The sequence below is a fragment of the Diprion similis genome, chromosome 8, assembly GCF_021155765.1.
Source record: "Diprion similis isolate iyDipSimi1 chromosome 8, iyDipSimi1.1, whole genome shotgun sequence".
NCBI classification, from domain to species: Eukaryota; Metazoa; Arthropoda; class Insecta; order Hymenoptera; family Diprionidae; genus Diprion; species Diprion similis.
Window position 1 is genome coordinate 2,878,250 of NC_060112.1, and position 21,499 is coordinate 2,899,748.

A 21,499-nucleotide genomic window follows, 5' to 3' on the forward strand; every position below is an offset into this window, starting at 1 on the left:
TTCATGGACACTTTTGTGTACACGAAGGTAGTCCTCCTTGGTTCTACCCTCCGTAGGTGCAACCCACCAAGCATCGCAGCAGCAACGTGGTGTCGGTCTACCACCACCGCGAAAAAAGTTCACCCTCGGTAAGCAAGCGACAAGAGTCTGTTCCCCCGCTTGCATAATGCAGCCCGGGCTAGTCGGTCGCCTCCTTCTACCTCCTACCTCCAACCTCCTCATCCACCCTCTTCCCCAATACTTTGCGCCCATTAGCTTCATACTGTAACGTTGTTGTCGTCGTACAGTCTGCAGGTATAATAGTACGGACACATACAAACACACGCGTGATACCTTTGTGTGTGACTTTATTGCACACTGAACATGGTTGGTCTCTGTGTTTATGTAACGTGATGCAAGGGTGCAGGCTGTGTCTATTTTATACAGTCATCAGGGCGGTAACCGTACACATAATATCGCGCTGAATGCTTTCATCCTCTCTGTATGGACACATATGGGGACACTAGACAGTATCTTCTTCTCATGCTGTACATATGAGATGTCTTTTATAGGTACTTTACCGTTCCGTTCTTTCTCTTTCGTCTTAATTCAAATCTTGTGTATTATAATAATGACAATCTGACGATAGTGCGGATTTGAGCGATATATATGTATGTAAGAGTAGATTTCACGACGGAGGGTGTGTAACTTAAAAGTTATTTATTGTGCTGTATATATTGATGACGTTCAAAGGAAGAAGAATTTGTAAGAGATATTGCAGTACAGTTTGTCTGCACGTGAACTTTTTGACTACAAAATTTGTTGACAGCGTGGAATAATAATATGTCACAGTATAAGAAGATACTGAAGGTATTGGGGTTCAGGTACGTTATATTAGGTATGCGTGTGACACTAAATCGATACGATTCGGTTCGATATCGAGAACAGTTTATACTACATCATAGGAATATAGGTATAATGAATCGTTAGATTGGCAATGAGAATATGAATGTTACGGCAAAGGGAATATATTATTAAATATATTATAATCGCTGATTTTGAGATATTAATCAGGGTAGTGAAATCTGTATAATTCTTATAAACTATAAGAATAATTCAGGTAAAGGAAAATCGGATCTCGAAAGCAATTGAATATATATCATATGTATATATATACCGGGGGAAATTGGATAAAAAAGAAATACTCAGACGTGGTGCGTCATTAATGAAATTGGTTATCAAAGGGTAATTGAAAAAAAGAAAAGAAAATGAACGGAAGAAGCGATGTAATAGTATCGCTGATCGTGCCTCGTGTCATTCGTGAGGCAGGTCACATATCGGAAACCCGTCCCTCGTTCATTGTCGCTTTTAATTAGGATAGGTATCTGCCTACATAACGTATCTGCATACATACGTACAGTGCTATACGTATTATGTGTATAGCTATTATATCTTCATCTCGCAATTTGTGTAGTTATACAGACTCCCTATATTACTTGTGGAAAAAGAGAATATCCGGTAAATTGAATCACGTGCCAAAGATGTAAAAGTTGACTGGCAAAAAAAAAAAAAAAAATTCATCTTCATTCATTGGTTCCATCATTCATGCAGGTTTAGGTGTAGAATTCAGTTTTTGGAACGGTGTGAAGGTGATCTGATATAGCCTTGAACTTCTTCAAGATCAGTATGTAGTTAAGAATTTGAAAACGTTGACGATTATCCGCTGTCACCGTCTCGTAAACGCGTGTATGGGTAAATAACAAAGTGTGAAAAGGTGCGGCGACGGCGACGTTGATGCTCTTAAGCGATGCAGATAGGAAAACGAGTGGAATGAAGCGTCGATCGGCCGCGAGCACATGGCAAGAGCCGTGAACCGGCAACGACGGCGGCATCAGCATAGCAGAAGAGAAGAGTGAGCGAGAGAGATAAAGAGTGGAAAAATAGAGGGAGAGAGAGAGAAGAGGTGGCATAGTCACTGCCCGTGACACCAGCTGTCAGGCTGATGCCTCTGCCACCTTAAATATAGATTGCTGTACTCTAACCAACCATCCAACCATCTACCCATCCATTCGTGAATAATTCACAAATCATCCACCTTTCGGGCATATTTATATTCATGAATTTATTTTAACAAGTTTAAGACAAGGAGAAACAAGCCTGCAAGCACGTGAAAATTGATCGGGTTTTATCGAGTATTCAAGTCACTAGTCAAGGCTTTCGCCGTATTACTAGACGCAAACTATATCAATCACACATTTTCGGAAAACTACGGTGATACACGGCAATGGAGAGCAGAGGAAGTGAAACTAGTTTCCTGATTAACGTTGCTATAAAATTTTTCCAGATAACTGTAATAATGAAGGAGGAAGTTAAGGATTGACCTTTTGTCGTCATCAGCAGCGTCATCCTAATATCAGTGAACCTGCACACACATGATACGTGACGAAGGGAGAGATGAGAAGAAGGCAAAATGTGGCGAAAATAAAATAGAGAATACAAAACCAAACGACCCTCTATAATGCCAAACACCACAGAGGAGTAGTATAAATCAAACAACAAAGAAAAGATAAAGAAGAAAGAAGGAAATGAAAAAAAATTATAGTGTACGTAGTCCGTGTATACATGACAGTTGGCAAAAATCTGAAACTCATGATCCAATAGATCGTTACTCTGGACGTTTTTTTTACCGATTTTATTTCTATAGAGCAGTATCATCGCGAAAATCCAAAAAATTTCCGCAGGATAGCTACGAAAAAGGGGGAAGAAAAAGGGGGATTAGGGGTGGAGGGGATCAGAAAACGCAGGGAGAAAAATGGGAGGAGGGTAGCAGCAGCGTGGGAATTGAACAAGGTGTTTTCCCGTGTACAACACACATGCATAGATACGCGGTGCTGTAAGGTATGGTGTATAATGCTCGAGGAAAGAGGAGAAAGTGCCGGTGCGTGGAGGGCGCGTGTGTTGCGCTTGGTACGAAATAACATCGTGATGGAACACCGGCAACCCACCGCATTGTGATGATGTGGTGCTGCAGGGGTGAGTGAGCGTAACGCCATGAACGCACATGCCGTCCCTGGTCCGAAGCCCCGAAAAACCCCCGTACAAGTAATTCTTACCCACAGCGTCGTACCCCTGACACTGTGTCTACACGGCCAAGCGAAGCACGTTGCAGACCAATATCTTACGATCTAGGTAAGCACATTTGTTACCCCTGTATCGCGCGCAGCACCGTTTTTACGGGGAAAAAAGAGAACGAGGTTAGAATTACACCAGGAAACAAGAAGAAGAAGAAGAAGAAGAAGGTGGAATCACCAGAAAACCTAAAGGTCTACTACACCGTCTATACGCCAACGACGTTGCTGGGTCGATTTGGATTCCATGATTCAATAGTCTAGAATTTCTAGTTTCTACCAGTGAGTAAGAAGATTAGGGGTTTGATTGGGGTACAAATTATTTGAACAACGGTTCACCTTTACTTTGTCTGTTACATGAACCGTTTATCATTTCTCTTCAGACCTTGATGTAAGAGGACTATCAATGGCTTGATGAGAAAACCACACGATGAGTATATTCCATGGTTATTTCTTAATGGTATTTGTCAGTCTCGATGTAAGTTTTGCAACATTTAGAAAGAAATGCTTCCAAGTTGAACCAGGAAACTAATAGTACGGATTGATCGACTTTAAGAAGACCAATCTGGAACCACAGGCTAGGAAGGTTAAGGAAACTATCAAGCATGCAAGGAAAGTGTAGCCATAAGTGGTAAGTCACGTATGTTTTCCATGGTTCGAGTGAAAACGTCAGATCGTTAAATCGTTGCGGATGTCAAAATTGGACACCAAAGGGCGTAACACACCACAAAAGCTGCGAAGATCACACGATGAGTTTGAAAATCGGTACTATTCCCCTGTTCAAATATGTATACAGTACCTAGAGAATAAAGTCTAGACATTTTGATGCGTGTACTTTCTGGTAACATTAAAAGGTTAACAACGGATTGGATTAATTAAACAATCAGATTATCCGCATACAAGTTACACTTCGTACTCTCACTGCGTGATCGGTATCTCAAAAGATCATACGGAGTACATAATAGTAGAAGTAGAAGAGTGTGATTAATTTGATTCGAGAAAGACTGCGTCACACACAAGAAGAATCTAGATCAGCCATAACGATCCTATAATAAAACAACCATACGTGTGATTGAAAATCCTACCTGGATGTGTAACCAGTGCCAAGGAAAGAGCGGCGATAGCAATGACGAGAAAGGCTTTGTCGATCTTAGTGTAAGATCGTCGATGATGACTAGAGTCTCTTCTTCTCCGCCAACTGTTTTGACCACGTCCGGTGAACCTCAGTGATGCAGACGAGTGTGGCTGGGTGCTCCTCGGGGATGACGACGACGCCGTGTCCTCGGCAGGGCGTTGCGAGGACTGCAATCGCGGAGGATCGCGTTCTTCGAGGAGGAGGAAGCGGGTTCGGGCCCGGTCATGGGGCCCGTTCATGGCCTGGGTATCGGCCAGCGTGGGCTGCTCCTCAGGTCAGCGTCTCCTCAGATCCACAGGACCAATTCCCTCGACTGTTCCTGCCTGCAGCTGCTGGACCGACGGCGACCACCGCGGCAGCATCACACTGGAATAGTCTTAAATTATCTTCCTTCCTTCCTTCTTTCCTTCTCCCTGCCTATCCTTCCACTTCCTCTGTTTCTCCAAAGCTTCTCTCTTCGAGGTTCCGGGTTATTACAGGTTCAGGAGATGAAGTTGAAGAATTGATTATTCCATTAAGTTGATGATGTTGTTTTAGTATTTAGAAACGTCATTCACTCATCTTTTTCTATTCTTTTCTTCTTATTAATCTACGTGGATAAACGTTTCTCTCTTCACTTATCCTCCTCGATTCTTTGATTGATGATGAAATTTTTATCCCCCGTTTCGCGAGAGTTAAAACGAGGTTAATTTTTCCTTTTTCACCGTTTTTGCACACTTTTCTTCGTCTTTGACTATTTAGCACAACACTTCAGCCTCTGATTTCTCTCTCGGATTATATATATCACGTGAGGAAAGAAGAGATTCTGATACTTTTTGGAGCTTACACTGTTGAATAACCTTGATTGAAACACCACATCGTCCAATGGTCTATTATAAACGTTCTACATACGTGTCCGTGTGTGTGTGTTGAGGAGAGAAGAAACTGACACAATTTATTTTTATACTTTTATACACACCACCTGCACAGTCCCCGAATCACGCTATTCGTATATTACACGTCTACACACGTACGTGTAATGTATATATACGTAGTATGAGGTTGTAAATTTTTTCAATAAAACTACTGCATTTTGATTTGATCATATGCAACAGTCACTGCACTTTAGTGTACGAATGTAGAATGATTTAGACCGTCGATGTGGTCAATTCTTTATACGCGTATGATTTTTATGTATTTGATATATACGTGTAGGTATATATAACGTTTACCGCATGGCATGGATCGTCAGATTTACTTACACCAACGACTGGCATTATTTATTTCACACTTTCGTGTCGATATCGATTTTTCCTCTCCTTCTTCTTTTGCACATCGACGACGATTACCACCGTCCAATCGTATTAGAAATTTATAATTTTCATCTATGGAATTGTTTCAGTGTTAATCCTGATCTCCGCAACTCTCGTTCCCACATCTGTTTGCTCATATTATGGCATTTTTATTATTATACATTATAATAACACACTTGTGTCTCACGAATGAGGAATAATTTCTGCGGAACGAATTAATGAACCGTGAATAAAAATATTGGAAAAATAAAAAACAAGAAAAAAATAAAACAACGCACGCACACGCACGAAAACTGAAAATCTGCGCGCACCTAAAATTACATTTTTCGCTTCTTCTCTCTCTCTATCTCTCCTTCTCTCTCTATCTTCCTCCCTCTGTTCCTCTTTCTCGAATACTCGATTTTTATCACTTGCAAGAATTGCTCTCTTTATTTCTTTACTTTATATACTGTTATTTCGTGCTTCTCATTTTCCCTCTTCAGTTCTCAGTGATAATACATTCTTGTAGAATGAGAAAAAATGGGCTATCAACAAACGATCAGAAATCGGTTGATAGAATTTTGAGAGAGAAGTTGAAAAAAAAGGAGAGAAGTCAAATTTCTCCACCCTCCCCCCCTTTTCAAGTCTATCCTTTTAATCTTGTATTTTAATTTTTTCCAAATATTTTGCCCTTCAAGTTTATTATCATCGATTATTGTAATGGACGGATCACATATCAATACCCGAATTTAATAAACAATTTTCAGTCTCTCTCTCTCTCTTTCTCTCTCTCTCTCTCTGTCTTCTCTTGTCTTTTTCAAATCACTGAGAATAAGAAAAGAAAGAAAAAGAAACACATGCACTTATTCTGGTCACTCTATTTTTTTTTTTTTTCTCTCTCTCTTATCATTTTCAAATTCGTTACGTTTTATTATGATTCTTATTATTATTATTAATATCATTAGTACTACTATTATACCGTATTGTTCCTGTCGGCGTGTGGAAAAACGAGTTTTTTCAAATGATAAGATACAAAGAGAGAGAGAGAGAGAGAGAGAGAGAGAGAACGATTTTCGAGAAATAAGAATATTGAATACGCGAATCAAGTAAAAGAAAAGTATAATCGATGAAGCTCATACGATATGCAGTGTGTAATCCCTGCAGACGAGGTAAGTAAACGACGGTAAGCAATATAAATTATTGTGATGATTATTATAACAATTATTACAACGTTATACACGCGTAGAATATGATTAAATGTATCAAGTTCATATACACATATCTATGCACATATATAGTTTCGTTGAATATTTCACGAAATCACGATTTATGATTTATTATCTGTACGATGATAATAATAATATTATTAATAATAATGATAATAACGTGAGGAAGACGATGAAAAAATTAATTAATAAAGCGATCGGTTCGATTCAAATCATTCAAATATATTTATGATGAAAAATTGATTATACTTTCTTTCAATATTATAGTAATAATATAGTAATGATAATAACACGATTAACGATATTCAACCGCGTTTAGTTTGTACTTTTTTTTTCGCATTCATCCAATTCTCATCTTTTTCATTCGACGTGTGTATATATTTATACAATAACAGTGATTGTTAATATTATTATTGGTTTATTTATCTTGTTTCTTCTTTCATTTATTTATTTATTTATTTATTTTTTCATTAATCAACTAAACATACGTCAATATCGACATCCGTTATCGTATAATTATAACAATTATAACTGTTGTCATTTAGAAAGGAAAAAAAAAAAAGGATTTTAAACGTCATTTATTTCAATTCAGTTTAAAATAAATGTTATCCAAGCGAATAATGCTGTTTAAATTATTTATTTTATTATATTTATATCCGTTATTGAAAAATTTATCAATTGCCGTTTTCGTCGTTATTTATTGCAGGCAATAAACCCAACGTTAGGTATATATAATATTGAAGTAATGAATCGAGATTTACCGCCCCGGATGACAATATCATCATCGTATAAAACAACAGTCGACATTCATATTTAAAAACGAAAGTATATAATTAACGATGATATGAAAAAATTTAGCAAAAGGTTTATCTCGTTTCCAGGGGGTTGAAAGGCTTGGAGTGTTGGGGGTGTGGGTGGGTGGATGGATGGGTGGGTATAAGAGGGGTGGTATTTGGTGGTGACGGTGACGTTGGCGAAGGTGGAACGTTCCTGAACAATACGTAGATGTAGATGTAGATGTATATTCAATATCAGTGATATTCAATGTTAATTAATTAATACCCGGCGACGGAACGGCAGCAGCGGCTGCGTTAGCGGCTGCGGCGGCTGCGACGACGGCGACGGCGACGACGACGACGACGACGACGAACGAGCAGCCCGTAACTTGCATGGGCTGTTTGTTAGGGAGCTCATCGGAGACTGGCTCTCCTCGCAACTCCGAACCGAGGTTCTGCTGCTGCTGCTGCTGCTGCTGCTGCTGCTAGCGGCCAGGTTTGCCCGAACGGCGGCCGGCCAAACTCGTCGTCGTCGTCGTCGACGTCGTGCCTGCGTGAGTGCGTGCGGCGTGCGTGCGTGCGTGCGTGCGTGCGTGCGTTGGTTTACGTAAGCGTCGCGTGTGCGCATTCATTCGACTGTGTCTGTGCGCGTGTGAAACACCACGCCTCCCCGTTTGCCTGTGTTTCTTGGGTGAGTGGGGAGGGGGAAGGGGTGGGGGGTGAATCGTGCGCAGCCACCTTCGCGCCGACGTCGACGTCGACGGCCTACGACGGCTATAGGACTATGACTACGACTACGACTACGACTACGACTACGACTACGACTACGACTATGAGGACGACTACGACTATGAGGACGACGACGACTATAAGCCGACGGAGTACGACCACGGCGACGACTCAAAGGCCCCGCGAGGAGCAGCAAATCGATGTGAAACGACGTCTCGCGGAAAACTCTCCGCTCTCAATTTTACTCTATCTATCTATCTATCTATCTATATGTACGTCTATATGTCTATCTGCCTATTTGACTATCTGTATATATCTATTTATCTAGCTATCTGTCTGTCCGTCTATCTAACTATCTACTTATCTATCTATCTATCTGTCTGTCCGTTTATCTGTCTGTCTGTCCGCCCGTCTGTCTATCTGACTATGTATCTATCTATCTATCTATCTATCTATCTATCAGGAAGTGCAGTTTTCGTGACCATGTGGTTTGGTAGATATCAGAAATTTCGTCGTGATTGAAATTTCGGAAGTGATCTTCCTCCCGTCATGTCGAGTATACAACACGGCAAACGCGTAGGGATGTCACTAATTGAAAGAATATGCCTGAAGATGATTGGCCGTGGCCTTTCGAAACGTTGCAATTTTTTAAATAAAGATTATTTCTATACTGACCATTATTCGACGAAATTTCTGATATCTATCTATCTATCTATCTATCTACCTATCTATCCATCCATCTATCTATCTAATTATCTATCTATCTGTCTGTCTGTCTATCTAACTATCTATCTCTCTGCCCGTCTGTCCACCTAACTATCTATTTATCTATCTATCTATCTATCTATTTGTCTGTCTGTCCAACTATGTATTTATGTATCTATCTATCTATCTATCCATCCATTTTTTGGTACTGTATTTTTATTATTCTTTAGACGACTTACAAAAAAAAATTTATGTAAAAACAAGAAAAATTGAAAATCTTATGCGCCTCTGATTATCGACGTGAAAAAAGGGTTGCGGCTATTGACGGGATTCCAATACTCCTATTCATCTCAAATAAAAATGAAAGCAAGTTTCTTTATCAATAAGAATGTCGTTATGGCAGGTACTAAATAGGAGGAAAATTTTTTTTTAATGGCAACTGCATGAAGGAAAAGATCATGTTTCACAGTTTTTAATCTTTTAAAGTGGTGGTAATAATAACTTCGCAATGTCCGTGTTAGGGACGATAGAGGGATATACATACTGAAGGTCCATACCAAATTTGAAGTCAATCTGTGAAATAGAACTTGGGATTTTATGTTAACCAGATTGAAAAATGTAGTTTGGAGAAAAAAATGTTTAAAATTTGGACGTTGAGTTCTGTATCAGATGATACAGAAATTCTTCTTCCCCTTAATCCGCGATTCTTGGGGCATATAGGAGGTCTTCTGCCACATTCGCAGCTTACTCGTAGGCTTATCTTTATAGCTTTGAACTCCGCTCGTGACTCAAGTGCTCATAAATTTCACAATTTTCAGAAAATCGACATCAGCTTTGGGCCCAAATATTGTTAAAAGATAGATATGTCAAATTTCTTAATTAAAATACCCTCTTAATACCGAGTTTTACGTTTTTCAAGTGACTAAAAATTCGAATTCGAATACTCGGCGATAAAATTTTTAGATGAAAATAGACATTTTCCAAGACTCGTTTCAACCTAACGTTTTACTAAAAAATATTCACTTTTTTCATTATAATTATTAAAAAATTAAACGTCAGATGTTTCCATCGTAAGTTAAAATAGTCCAATTTGGCGTTAAGTTCAATTTTGCTTAAACTCAAATGCCGAATACATTCCCTAAAATTTCCCGGTTTTCCACATTTCCCTGACAGCTATAGACACCCTATCTATGTGATTTTTTAAATAAGTTTCAAAAATTAAGGCCGTTAAGGAGGTTTCAGACCGTACTCAAATGGACGTGGAATGCCCTGCATATACCAAATAGTATTTCTCTAAGGCTGTTGTATTCCAAAATATGTATCTATAAAAAACAAATAACTTTTCCAGATGTTCGACATGACTTTTTAAATTTCCTCATAATTTTTTACAATTACATTTTAACAAAAATCCCTTAATTGCAATATTTTTCCAAATCTCATTTTTTCATTTTAGCCTGCGTCTTAAACTTACGAATAAAACGAATCTACTCGATGTAGTTTGACTGGGGAAAACCTGGAATTCCGAAAGATATCTTTCAGCAGTACTGCAGTGTAAAGTTAGACGCGATATTAATTAACCGCAAAGATTATTTATTCATATCATTCTCCTGTACGTACATATATACAAATATGTCTAATAAGCAAAATATTATAATAACATGTGGCGTGATTAAACGACAAAAGTAACATAATTTTTCCGCTTTGCAATTAATTATACTTCATAAAACATTCTAAATATCCGTTTCGTCGGTGACGACAAAAACTTAAGTCAAATCAAATTTCAAATAATGAATAAGAGAACCGTACAAGAAAGTACGAAAGAGAATTTTTAAATTTGATAAAAACAAAGATAAGTAAAAAAACAAAAACTTCACTATTTATATCATATAACAATACGATGTACAATTGTACATACTATATATATATAAGAAAGAAAAAGAACTTGTGACGATGAGAAATCGACACGGAAATAGATACAGAGGAAGAGAAGATACAATAAGTCCAGAAAGAGTGACTCTCGGTGAAAGATCAAAGAATATTCTATATGATATAAATATATATTTATATATTTGTAATGTACATACAATAAGCGGAATTTGTACTTTGTGCAGCTGTGCAGCATCATGTGCAGTGCAAAGATGAAATAGAATGACTCGAATCCTTAATTCGAACGACAAAATGTTATCGTATAGAAACACCCATCTCTCTCTCTCTCTCTCTCTCCCTCTCTCTCGGTTATAATAAACCTTACCGTATAAATGTAAGATAAACTACAGTATGTAATACATATCTGCAATAATATATGAAAAAATAAGAGAATCACGATACCTGATACTTGCATGAAATGAATTTGTCAACGTTTCTCGTATTATGGGGAAATAAAAAACACTGAAGAAAAAAAAATTTACAAAAAAAAACAGTATTGATAACGACTTGTTGAAGTGAAAATTGAAAAGAAGAGAAAGAAAAAGAATTTACGATAAAAACGGTGTATATATATTAGACTGTATCAAAAAAATTGACTATTTTTTTTTTTTAATGGTATACTGAAAATATTGTTCAAGGTGACGAAAAGGAAATACCATAAAAATTTCAGATTTCAATATTGATATTTAGATGTGCCTCATCGCGATTTTCTACTTTCCGTAAGAATAACATGGCAAAAATGGTTCTTGCTCCTTGCGATTTTTATAACTAGATAACGACGCGTCGTACAGAAAATTCATGAACATGTTTTTGTAGGAAATTGAACGTTCTACAAAAAAGGTCTGTTGTCATTTTACGATAAATCTATTTTTTCAAAAGTTATGAGAGGTCAAACATCAGCAAAGAACCTCAAATAACTTTTGAAGGAGTAGACTTATCGTAAAATGACAACAGACCTTTTTTGTAGAACGTTCAATTTCCTACAGAAACATGTTTATGAATTTTCTGTACGACGCGTCGTTATCTAGTTATAAAAATCGCAAGGAGCAAGAACCATTTTTGCCATGTTATTCTCATGGAAAGTAGAAAATCGCGATGAGGCACATCTAAATATCAATATTAAAATCTGAAATTTTTATGGTATTTCTTTTTCGTCATCTTGAACAATATTTTCAGTATACCATTAAAAAAAAAAAAATAGTCAATTTTTTTGATACAGTCTAATATATATACATATATATATACCTACGTTCGCCAATTCATTCCATTCTCTTTTCCTCTCTATCGCATATCCATATATGTCACGTGTAATAATTCTGCGACGTGGAAGATGGTAGAACGCAAAAAAAAGAAGAGAAGGAGTCTAACGACGCGTTTCCAAGGTGGGGTTGCACGTTTTCGTCTCTGCACCTGGATTTTGGTCGCGCGTCGATCGCCTCGTGTGGGCACCAGGTGGTTATCCATGTACAGAAGTAATACACCATATATTTAAACGTATAACTTTCCGCCTTTTTACACATTTTAAAGCCAAGTCGATGAATCGTGCTTACCTTTTCTTAAATAGAGAAAGTAGAAAGAATAAAAGAAGAAAAATAATGAAAATGAAAACACATTCCAAAATTTCCACGCAATGCACAAATATTATGCAATTATTACATCGAACTGTATAATATTAATATATTATTGTTATTATACACCTCGTGAACCAAACATCTGAGCTATGCAATCGTTGAATTGTACACACGAAACACGGAGAAACTATTTAATAATAATCGCATAACTGTCTCCGAGTTATTTGAATGCGAGAATATTAGGGACAATTAATTACAGAAGATTAATTAATTCGTTAAGCGAGATTAGATTCCTCTCCAGGTATTTTCGTTTGGCAAACTCGGTTTCAGCCCTCTATCCCCTTGTCAAATCCTCCATTGTCCGAACGTGTGATATTGTATTAACACAGCGTCTTCTGTAGAATTCCTTTTGAATTCCACATCAAACAACATCGCCAAGTTTATACATACGGGGTATTCCACGCCAATTTGAGCAGTGTTAAGCCTCGACCATCTCAAAATCATTCCATGTTTTTTCCTAACATTCTACTCGATAAAAAACGCGACCTGAATTGTTTTCAAAATTTCTTTTATTAATCCATTTATTTTTTATAAATATTTGAAGTCGATTGCAAATACCCGTTTTTAAAAATATGAAAAAATTCTCAAAAATTCAGTTACTGACACTTTTTTTTTTTTTTTTTTTACCACCTAATTCGGAATTTTTTAATTTTTAAACCCAAAATTAACACAGGATCAAATCGTAAGCGTTAATTAAATGACAATTTATTTGTAAATGTTCGGTTTCAGCAATTCGATGATGCGCTTACGATTTGATCCTGATTTAATTTTGAGTTTATAAATTTAAAAATTCCGAATTAGGTGTTAAAAAAAAATTGTCAACAACTGAATTTTTGAGAATTTTTTCGGATTTTGAAAAATGGGCATTCGCAATCGACTTCCCTCGACCAATCATTTTCCCTCGCCATTTTTAATTTGTTTAATTTTTTTAATGCGATTCCTCGAACTCAAAAAAGCACTCCTGAATTTTTTCAGATTTTTTTCAGGTTTCTTACGAATATTCAAATCTAACCAGGAATTGGCATTTTTTTGAAATTCTAAAAAATCACCACGTTTCAACGTTCTGAAAATTCTCAAGAAAATGCGTCAAAACATTCAGTGTTGAACACAGGATTTTTGGTAATTTTTTTTTGAAAATTTTTAGAACATTCAAACAAGACTTGAAGATTTGTTCGTTCAATATGTTTCAAGTGCTAAAGAAACCGAAAAAATCATCCCTTCGCGAGCTGATACCAAAATGATCGGAATTAAAAACTGAGAGTTTTGACAACTTTTTTAGATTTAAAAAAAGAAAACTGCAAATTTTTAGATAAGTTTAAATAATCATTTGAAAATTAACGGTTGTAGGAAAAAATCTGAAAAAATTCGGAAGACTTTTTCAGATCGGAGAAACGTATAAGAAATCCTAAAGCAAATCAAAAATGGTGAGGGAAAGTCATTGGTCGAATTGACATAGAATATCGGAAATATTATACTTCACACAAATAGCCTAATAATTGCGAAAATTTCGAACTTTTTTTATTTTTGTTTTTATTCTGATACAAATTCTTATGAGCATAGAAAAATAATCTATAATATATTATTTACAGACTTGATAAATATTGTACAAGGGCATCATCATTATCGCATCGTGACACGACACGCGCCATGCTGCAGAATTAGCGGTAGGTAGGTAGGTAAGTAAAAAGGTAAGAATTTCTTCCTGCGGGCAGCACGTGCAGCACAGTATAAACGAGAACTTAGAAGGCAAGGAAGTAGAGGAAAAAGTAGAGGAAAAGAGAAATATCACAATTTACGATGGCTGTCGGTCTGCGTCTCGGGGCGGATAAGAATTTAGACGCATAAAAAAAAGGAGGAACGGAAGTCGGTATAACATTTTTTTCCGCATTCAATTTTTCCTCTGAATGTATATCATATTATATGATATTATATATAGTCGAGATTAAAACGTAATATCAATATAATTATTGACGTTTTTATTTATAAGATTATACTTGCGTGAGAAATAAAAGGAGGGAAAATGCGTGTATATATATATATATATATATATATGTCCGTACAGTAGAACGAATGTAAAAAGATATTGGTTCTAAAAACGAATGTGTGCAATAAAATGAAATGCGAATATTTTGCATTTATACAAAATGATGCGGTCTTTATTACATGAATATTATGTATGGGTATGTATATATAATATATATGTTGTGACTTAGTTTTACAAGAAATTAAAAAGGTTCTCCGAATAACAAAGCAAAATACAGTGAAGCGCAGAAAATACGGGGAAAATCGTATGTTCAAAGAAAATGGGTATTCTCAAGTTAATGTCCAGAGGAATAAGACTATTTTTACAATAACAACGGTTGGCGCAGCAGCCGAATAATTTATTTATTTGTAACATGTATTTATCTTGAAAAGGTAATCTATAAACACGTTTAATAAGGGCATACATATAATAATAATGATAATAATAATAATAATAATAAGAACGTTACACATTCAGGCCGGAGGATAAGACAACGAGACGTGAGATGATAAAACAAAGATGAATACAGAAATAAAATAAGAGAAGAAATAATTTGGTATGCAGTTTATAGCTTTTCCCTTCTATCGAATTTATATAAATCGTACAATGGAAATCGTATGTAAAGCAAAATTGAAAAAGAAAAAAAAAACAACACTCACAATTATACATGATAAGAAACCAAAAAACAAACAAACGCAAAGCTGACAGTACAAGGATCGATTGCTATTGATCGTTACCGAGAAATTTTCAATCGCAAACAAAACCGATATTATACGTATAATATAGGTATAAGGATGATGAATAATATAATTGGTACGGTGGAAAAAGAAGAAACAGAACAAGTATTTTTCTCCTCTGACTATGGAACCGATACTTTCTTTCGGCGACGTATTTTATACATAAATATATATATATATAATATTAGACTGTATCAAAAAAATTGACTATTTTTTTTTTTAATGGTATACTGAAAATATTGTTCAAGGTGACGAAAAAGAAATACCATAAAAATTTCAGATTTCAATATTGATATTTAGATGTGCCTCATCGCGATTTTCTACTTTCCATAAGAATAACATGGCAAAAATGGTTCTTGCTCCTTGCGATTTTTATAACTAGATAACGACGCGTCGTACACAAAATTCATGAACATGTTTTTGTAGGAAATTGAACGTTCTACAAAAAAAGTCTCTTGTCATTTTACGATAAATCTACTCCTTCAAAAGTTATTTGAGGTTCTTTGCTGATGTTTGACCTCAAATAACTTTTGAAAAAATAGATTTATCGTAAAATGACAAAAGACCTTTTTTGTAGAACGTTCAATTTCCTACAAAAACGTGTTTATGAATTTTGTGTACGACGCGTCGTTATCTAGTTATAAAAATCGCAAGGAGCAAGAACCATTTTTGCCATGTTATTCTTACGGAAAGTAGAAAATCGCGATGAGGCACATCTAAATATCAATATTAAAATCTGAAATTTTTATGGTATTTCTTTTTCGTCATCTTGAACAATATTTTCAGTATACCATTAAAAAAAAAGTCAATTTTTTTGATACAGTCTAATATATATATATATATGTATATATAAACCACATTTCCAGCTTCTCGCGCGTATAATAAAGAATTCAAAACATCTAGCGGGTGTCACGCGCGCGCGTGTGTGTGCATATATAAAACGATGTCTAGATATCACACACGGAGATCTGTCCGTCTGTCTGATGTCTAGTGGACAGGGATGGTGAGTAGCGTGTATTTTTAGCCATCGCAAAAGAAGAAAATGCGAACGAAACGCGAAGCACCCTTAATGCAACGTTAGCACGAAAGAATCCCTTCCATACAGTTTATTTCCTTCTCTATCACATAAGTAAACTTTATATTCATATACAATATATGATATATGATCTATATATTACGTCATCATCGTCAAAGCTTTTTCCTTCGTTCACGTCACGTGGACGCATGATTTTTCGTACACGTTATACCCGTGTAGGTATGAAAAAATATTCAATGTGGGATGCGAGAAAAAATCGCAATTATTATTGAAAACTGCAAGCGTGGAAAATGTATAAGCTTAATTTCATACTCTCTTGTGTTGACAGAATTTTCTGATCTGAACCATTCGTTTCTTATTACCGATCATAATGTAATAAATCTAATGAATTCTCAACGTATAGATGCAGAAACGACAACGAAAAACAGAACTTCGAACAATCGAACAACAACAACAACAACAACAAGAAGCATCGGGTCACGGCGTAACGAACAATTGAATGGAAGAATTCTCCCTCATCGCTTTAACTAAACGTTCACGATTCTGTTCAATGGAAATGAGTAAAAGAAGTGAAAAGGGAATGAGGGGAGATCGTTGGTCCGCTAATTTGTAGACGAGAATCATCTTGACTTACATTCTTTCGCGATATTTATTCATACGTATGTACATACATCTTCATCTAATTGAAGATACACACGAGCGTCGCGCTATTCGTTCGTCGAGAGGTAAAAGACAATTAACCAATCCGCTGGGAATAACATTTTTGTAACCGCCTTTTTTGTCGCACAGACAATTTATTGTTGTATCTCTTTAACGGATGATATATTCAGCCACGAACAGTTCAGTGACGCAAACATGCGTGTATTCATACACCTCTACACACCTTTTACCGCGTCGATATAACGATAATTCAATTATCCACGCATTCGTTTGTTTCAAAGACTCTGAACTACGTCAACGAATGAAAAACACTCCGACAACAGCTGAGTATGTATCTGTACGATGTTTCGTGTTTTTTGCACTGGCTTATAGACAAAACCAAGGTACGAAGCTCAAGCGGTAAAACACCTAATAACTGTCGATCTATGAGAACCGTATTCATAATCGAATTGGTATCATCATCATCATCATCGTGTTCTCATATTGCGATATAAACGGTAAAATTTCTCGGTAGAAAACTATATATACCTGTATAAATGTCACGTTGACTCTTTCTGCACCCAGCTGCAAGCCATTGTAAGGCTAATTGCTCTCGGCACCGATGAAAGCGCTGATTGCATTGCGAGGTAAACATACACGGACACACACAAAACTCTTTTCTGGCAAGTATACCTAGTTCGGTTCACAATCATCACGCCTGTATTTGCCAAGTTGATCCGAGCCGAACGATACTTTTCACGGAATGTGCGAAAGAGAACAAAGTCGAGTTCACGATTAAACACAGCTTGCAACCGTTCCATTGTTTGCCGTGCTTCACACAACTCGGACTATGGAATGTGTGTAACGTGCGTATAATACACACTCACAAATGGCCCGTCGACACCTCTAATTGGAGGTAAACATCGTTGCGAATGCTGCTGCTTCATCGGGAAAACAGATGCAGGGGGATGGCCAAAAGTAAATAAACACCAGATCGCGTCGGTCGAAACAAACTACGATCGTCGTTTTCACCACTGGTAACGATCGTTAACTGACTAAAGTACCGCCCTCGCCATTGGTCGAGTCTTATTATATTTAACGAACGCGATTAAGCATCGGTGTTTGTACACTTACCGTTTACCCGTTCAACTCACGAACAAACTCGACTATCGGATTCAGAATCAATCATGGCGGGCGGTGCACATGTTTATAGTATTGCGCGATGCTCAACTGTCTTGAATCTCATATCGTGGTCCTGAAGGGCGAAGAACTGCGCGGTCGGTAAAGGAGTTCGAACAGTTGCGATTTCTACTCGCAAACCGTTGTTCAGCTCATGGTTAAATTCGACGATCGAATTCAAAATTAATCATGGTGGCAAATGCACGCGTATATATTATTTATTACGCAATGCCCGACTATCTCGATTCTCAGCCCGCGGTCCGGAAGGGCGAAGTATTGCGCGGTCGGTAAGGAAGTTCGGATATTTGCGACTTCTACGCGCGAAGCATTTGTATTTTCAAATTGCAAATCGTCGTTTCCGCGATCTTCACGAGATAACTACCGGCATCTATCATTTTTCGACGTTCGTTGAGATTTTATAGTAATTTGGCGTCGTGAATATACATCTGTGTATCCAATTACACGGAGAAAGTGGAAACTTTTCTATTTCAGCCGTACGTTTCATTTTTTTTCACTCTACAGCTTCCAGGAAATCCTGACAAAGAAGAATTCTGCGAACGCCTACATGTATTCATAGAATTGTAGTCGCTCCTGAGATCGCTTTTAAATCTTACAAAAATTCGAACGATGTGCATGTCGGGAGGTTCTATTTTCAAGTACGTAACAAAATTTGCATGTATACTGTATCGTATATACAATGACCCGCGAATACGGGTATCGCGGGCCAATATTGAAGCCAGACTGACCCGCTGGCTGCGAAATAATTCACTCCGTTCCACATATATATATCTTATATATGTATACATTACATATACCTACAATATGAATTACGCGTACATACAGAATGCCGGAGGGCTAACTTCATTTCGCTATTCAGAGTCTAGGCATCCCATGCAGGCCCAGAAGTACATGTATATATGTATGTATAGTATGCTCCAAGCTGTCTATGCGCATTATATCTTTGCCCTGAAGATTTGGCACGCACTTTATCTAATGGATCATTGAACTTTTATGACGCAACGTGCGGCAGCAATACACAAGGGTTTTTCGTACAATATTACTCGCCCGCACTCGTGGGAGTAAATCAATGTCTCATGTTCTCCTAGAATTTCGGTGTTACGCAAGCTCCGTTTTCCTCATATATGCAGACTGCAAAATGATGAGAAAATAAGAATACTGTGCACTCTCCAAATTTAATTGGACCGTTTCCCGACTTCGTACTCGATTGCTATCCCCCACTGCCTGGCTCAAATTTATCTTCGAGACAGAATTCTCTCAATAGGGCCACACAGCAAATGTAACGGTTTTGTCATTTCTTTTACCAAATAATCAAATTTATTACCATTCAAACACACAATATTTCATACAAAACGTTTACACAAATCACTATGTAAAAAAAAAGAAAACGGATATGTTAATAAAATCTTGGCACTTGAGTATTTTTCCAGGTTAAAATAAAATGTTATGGGAGTTTACTCGACGTTAACAATGTATCCGCGCTTGCATGAAAGGCTGGCCCTATATAATGAGAGAGTTTGCGACTTTGTCGTAACGCGACGCTCGCGCGAAAATAGCTGGTATTTGTAAATTTCGACTGGCTCATTCTCCAAATCGGTTACAAATAATTCAAAAATAATTCCCGCAATTTTTCAGATTTTTACCTCAATTTTAGGCGGTGCCGGCAGAGGGTCGATTTTTCAAGGGAAAACCCTTTTCAAGGGAATAGTAAACCTAGCAGAAGGATGCAAAATGCAACGTGGCGGACAAACAGCCCAAAAGTCATTCGGTATTAGCATATTGGATCCACCATTTTGAATTTCGAAATTCGAAGTCCAGATCAGCAACCTAAAAGACCTGTCATATCAAATTTCATCGAAATCGGTTTGGTAGATTTACTATCCTCTTGAAAAGAGTTAAATGGAGAAATCAACCCTCTGACGGTACGGTTTAGAATTGAGATAAAAATCTGAAAAAATTAGGTATATATTTTTTAATTATTTGGAGCCGATTCGGGGTCTGAAAAAGTCGAAATTCAAGAATGACCTTTTCAAGTACCACCCTAAATTTTACAAGTTTGTATATCTAATATAAGTCCATTACAGAAGAAGAGACCGAAGAAATCCAAGAAAACTAACTGATTAGTCATTCTCGAGTCGTGACTAATTGAAATTAATATCAAAAACCTAAAATGCAGTCATACTGCATCCATCCGGCGAATACGTGGCATGTAATAATTCCCAATTCACGTTCAGTCCGTTGTACATATAAACGAGTGTACCTTAAGGTATTAAAGTAATTGGGTGGTTAGCCGCACGCGACGCATTCGAATTCGTCAATCCCTCTGCTCGCTCTTTCGCTCATTGCAAAAGAAAGCAAATTGCCATCGTCCCGTCTGCGCGGGCTTCTGGGGGAATTATTTTGGCACCCCATTCGCCTTAAGGGTGGTCTATACGGCTATTATTTTCACCGACTTGATGCAGTTAGGTCCGATGCAGTATACCGTATGCATGCACGATAGGCGCGGATCCGTTGGTCACCCGATAAATGACTCACTCTCCTCGAGGAGTATATCTACCTATGTACCTCCGCCCTCCGCCCTCCGCCCTTTCCCGTATCGCGTACTCCCATAATAAATACCGTTTGCAGTACATAACCCTGGCACATGCACGGCATTCATGAATTGCTTCATTCAGCCCCTAACGCAGAAGGAAAGAAAAGGAAAGCGGAGGGCTGAGGGGAAGGAAGAAACGGAGCTGGGATGGGGTGGCGGGAGCCTCAGAGGCGGTCGGTCACTGCGCTTACAACCATGAAAAATCAATGAGTCGTAGTATTTCGTCTCTTAGTACGGCGCCTCGTGGTCTCACGATCAGCTATAATGCATCGCGTGCATAAACCTCGAAATCGCACACACACACACACACACACAAGAATCATTAAAACTTTTCTCTCACTTCGTGTGTTCGTGTGTGCGATTATCCACGGCGTAATGTGTTACACACACACACGTGATATAAAACGAGATAGAACATTCGCGCGTAAAATATAGATGTATGTATGTGTGTATGTAGGGTGTTTCGGAAAAAAGCAATTTACGACTTTCCACCATGACAACCCCTAAACAGTTTGCTTAGGTTAAAAGAAAGCTTCTGTCAAAAAATGAGCGTTTTACGTTATATGTGAAAGATCGCGCTTACTTGACTTTTCACTTGCACACATTTTTTTTTAATTTATGAAGTATGGTGAACGAAATTTTTTTTTTTATGCTTACGTTTTTCTAACGTTACAAACGAGATCCACTCCTATAATATTAAGTCTCCAGTGGATTGTATGGGGAATGTAACCGACGACTTTTTTATTATTTAACGTATGTAATCGGAAA

The 21,499-nt window shown here is 37.3% G+C and overlaps 2 protein-coding genes across 6 annotated transcripts in view; one reads left to right on the forward strand and one right to left on the reverse strand.

The window, feature by feature from the left end:
* Nucleotides 1-4,813, reverse strand: part of LOC124408931 (protein kinase C-binding protein NELL1-like) — a 65,280-nt gene extending 60,467 nt beyond the window's left edge. For all 5 annotated transcript variants that reach the window (XM_046886254.1, XM_046886252.1, XM_046886251.1 and 2 more), the window contains exon 1: nt 4,193-4,813. In XM_046886254.1, the coding sequence (XP_046742210.1) occupies nt 4,193-4,481 (289 nt within the window). In that variant the 5' untranslated portion in view covers nt 4,482-4,813. The remainder of the gene's footprint in view (nt 1-4,192) is intronic.
* Nucleotides 1-21,499, forward strand: part of LOC124408937 (bestrophin-4) — a 341,487-nt gene that overhangs the window by 300,984 nt on the left and 19,004 nt on the right. The window contains exon 3 of the mRNA XM_046886267.1: nt 15,756-15,764. The gene's annotated coding sequence lies outside the window, so the exon portion shown is untranslated. The remainder of the gene's footprint in view (nt 1-15,755; nt 15,765-21,499) is intronic.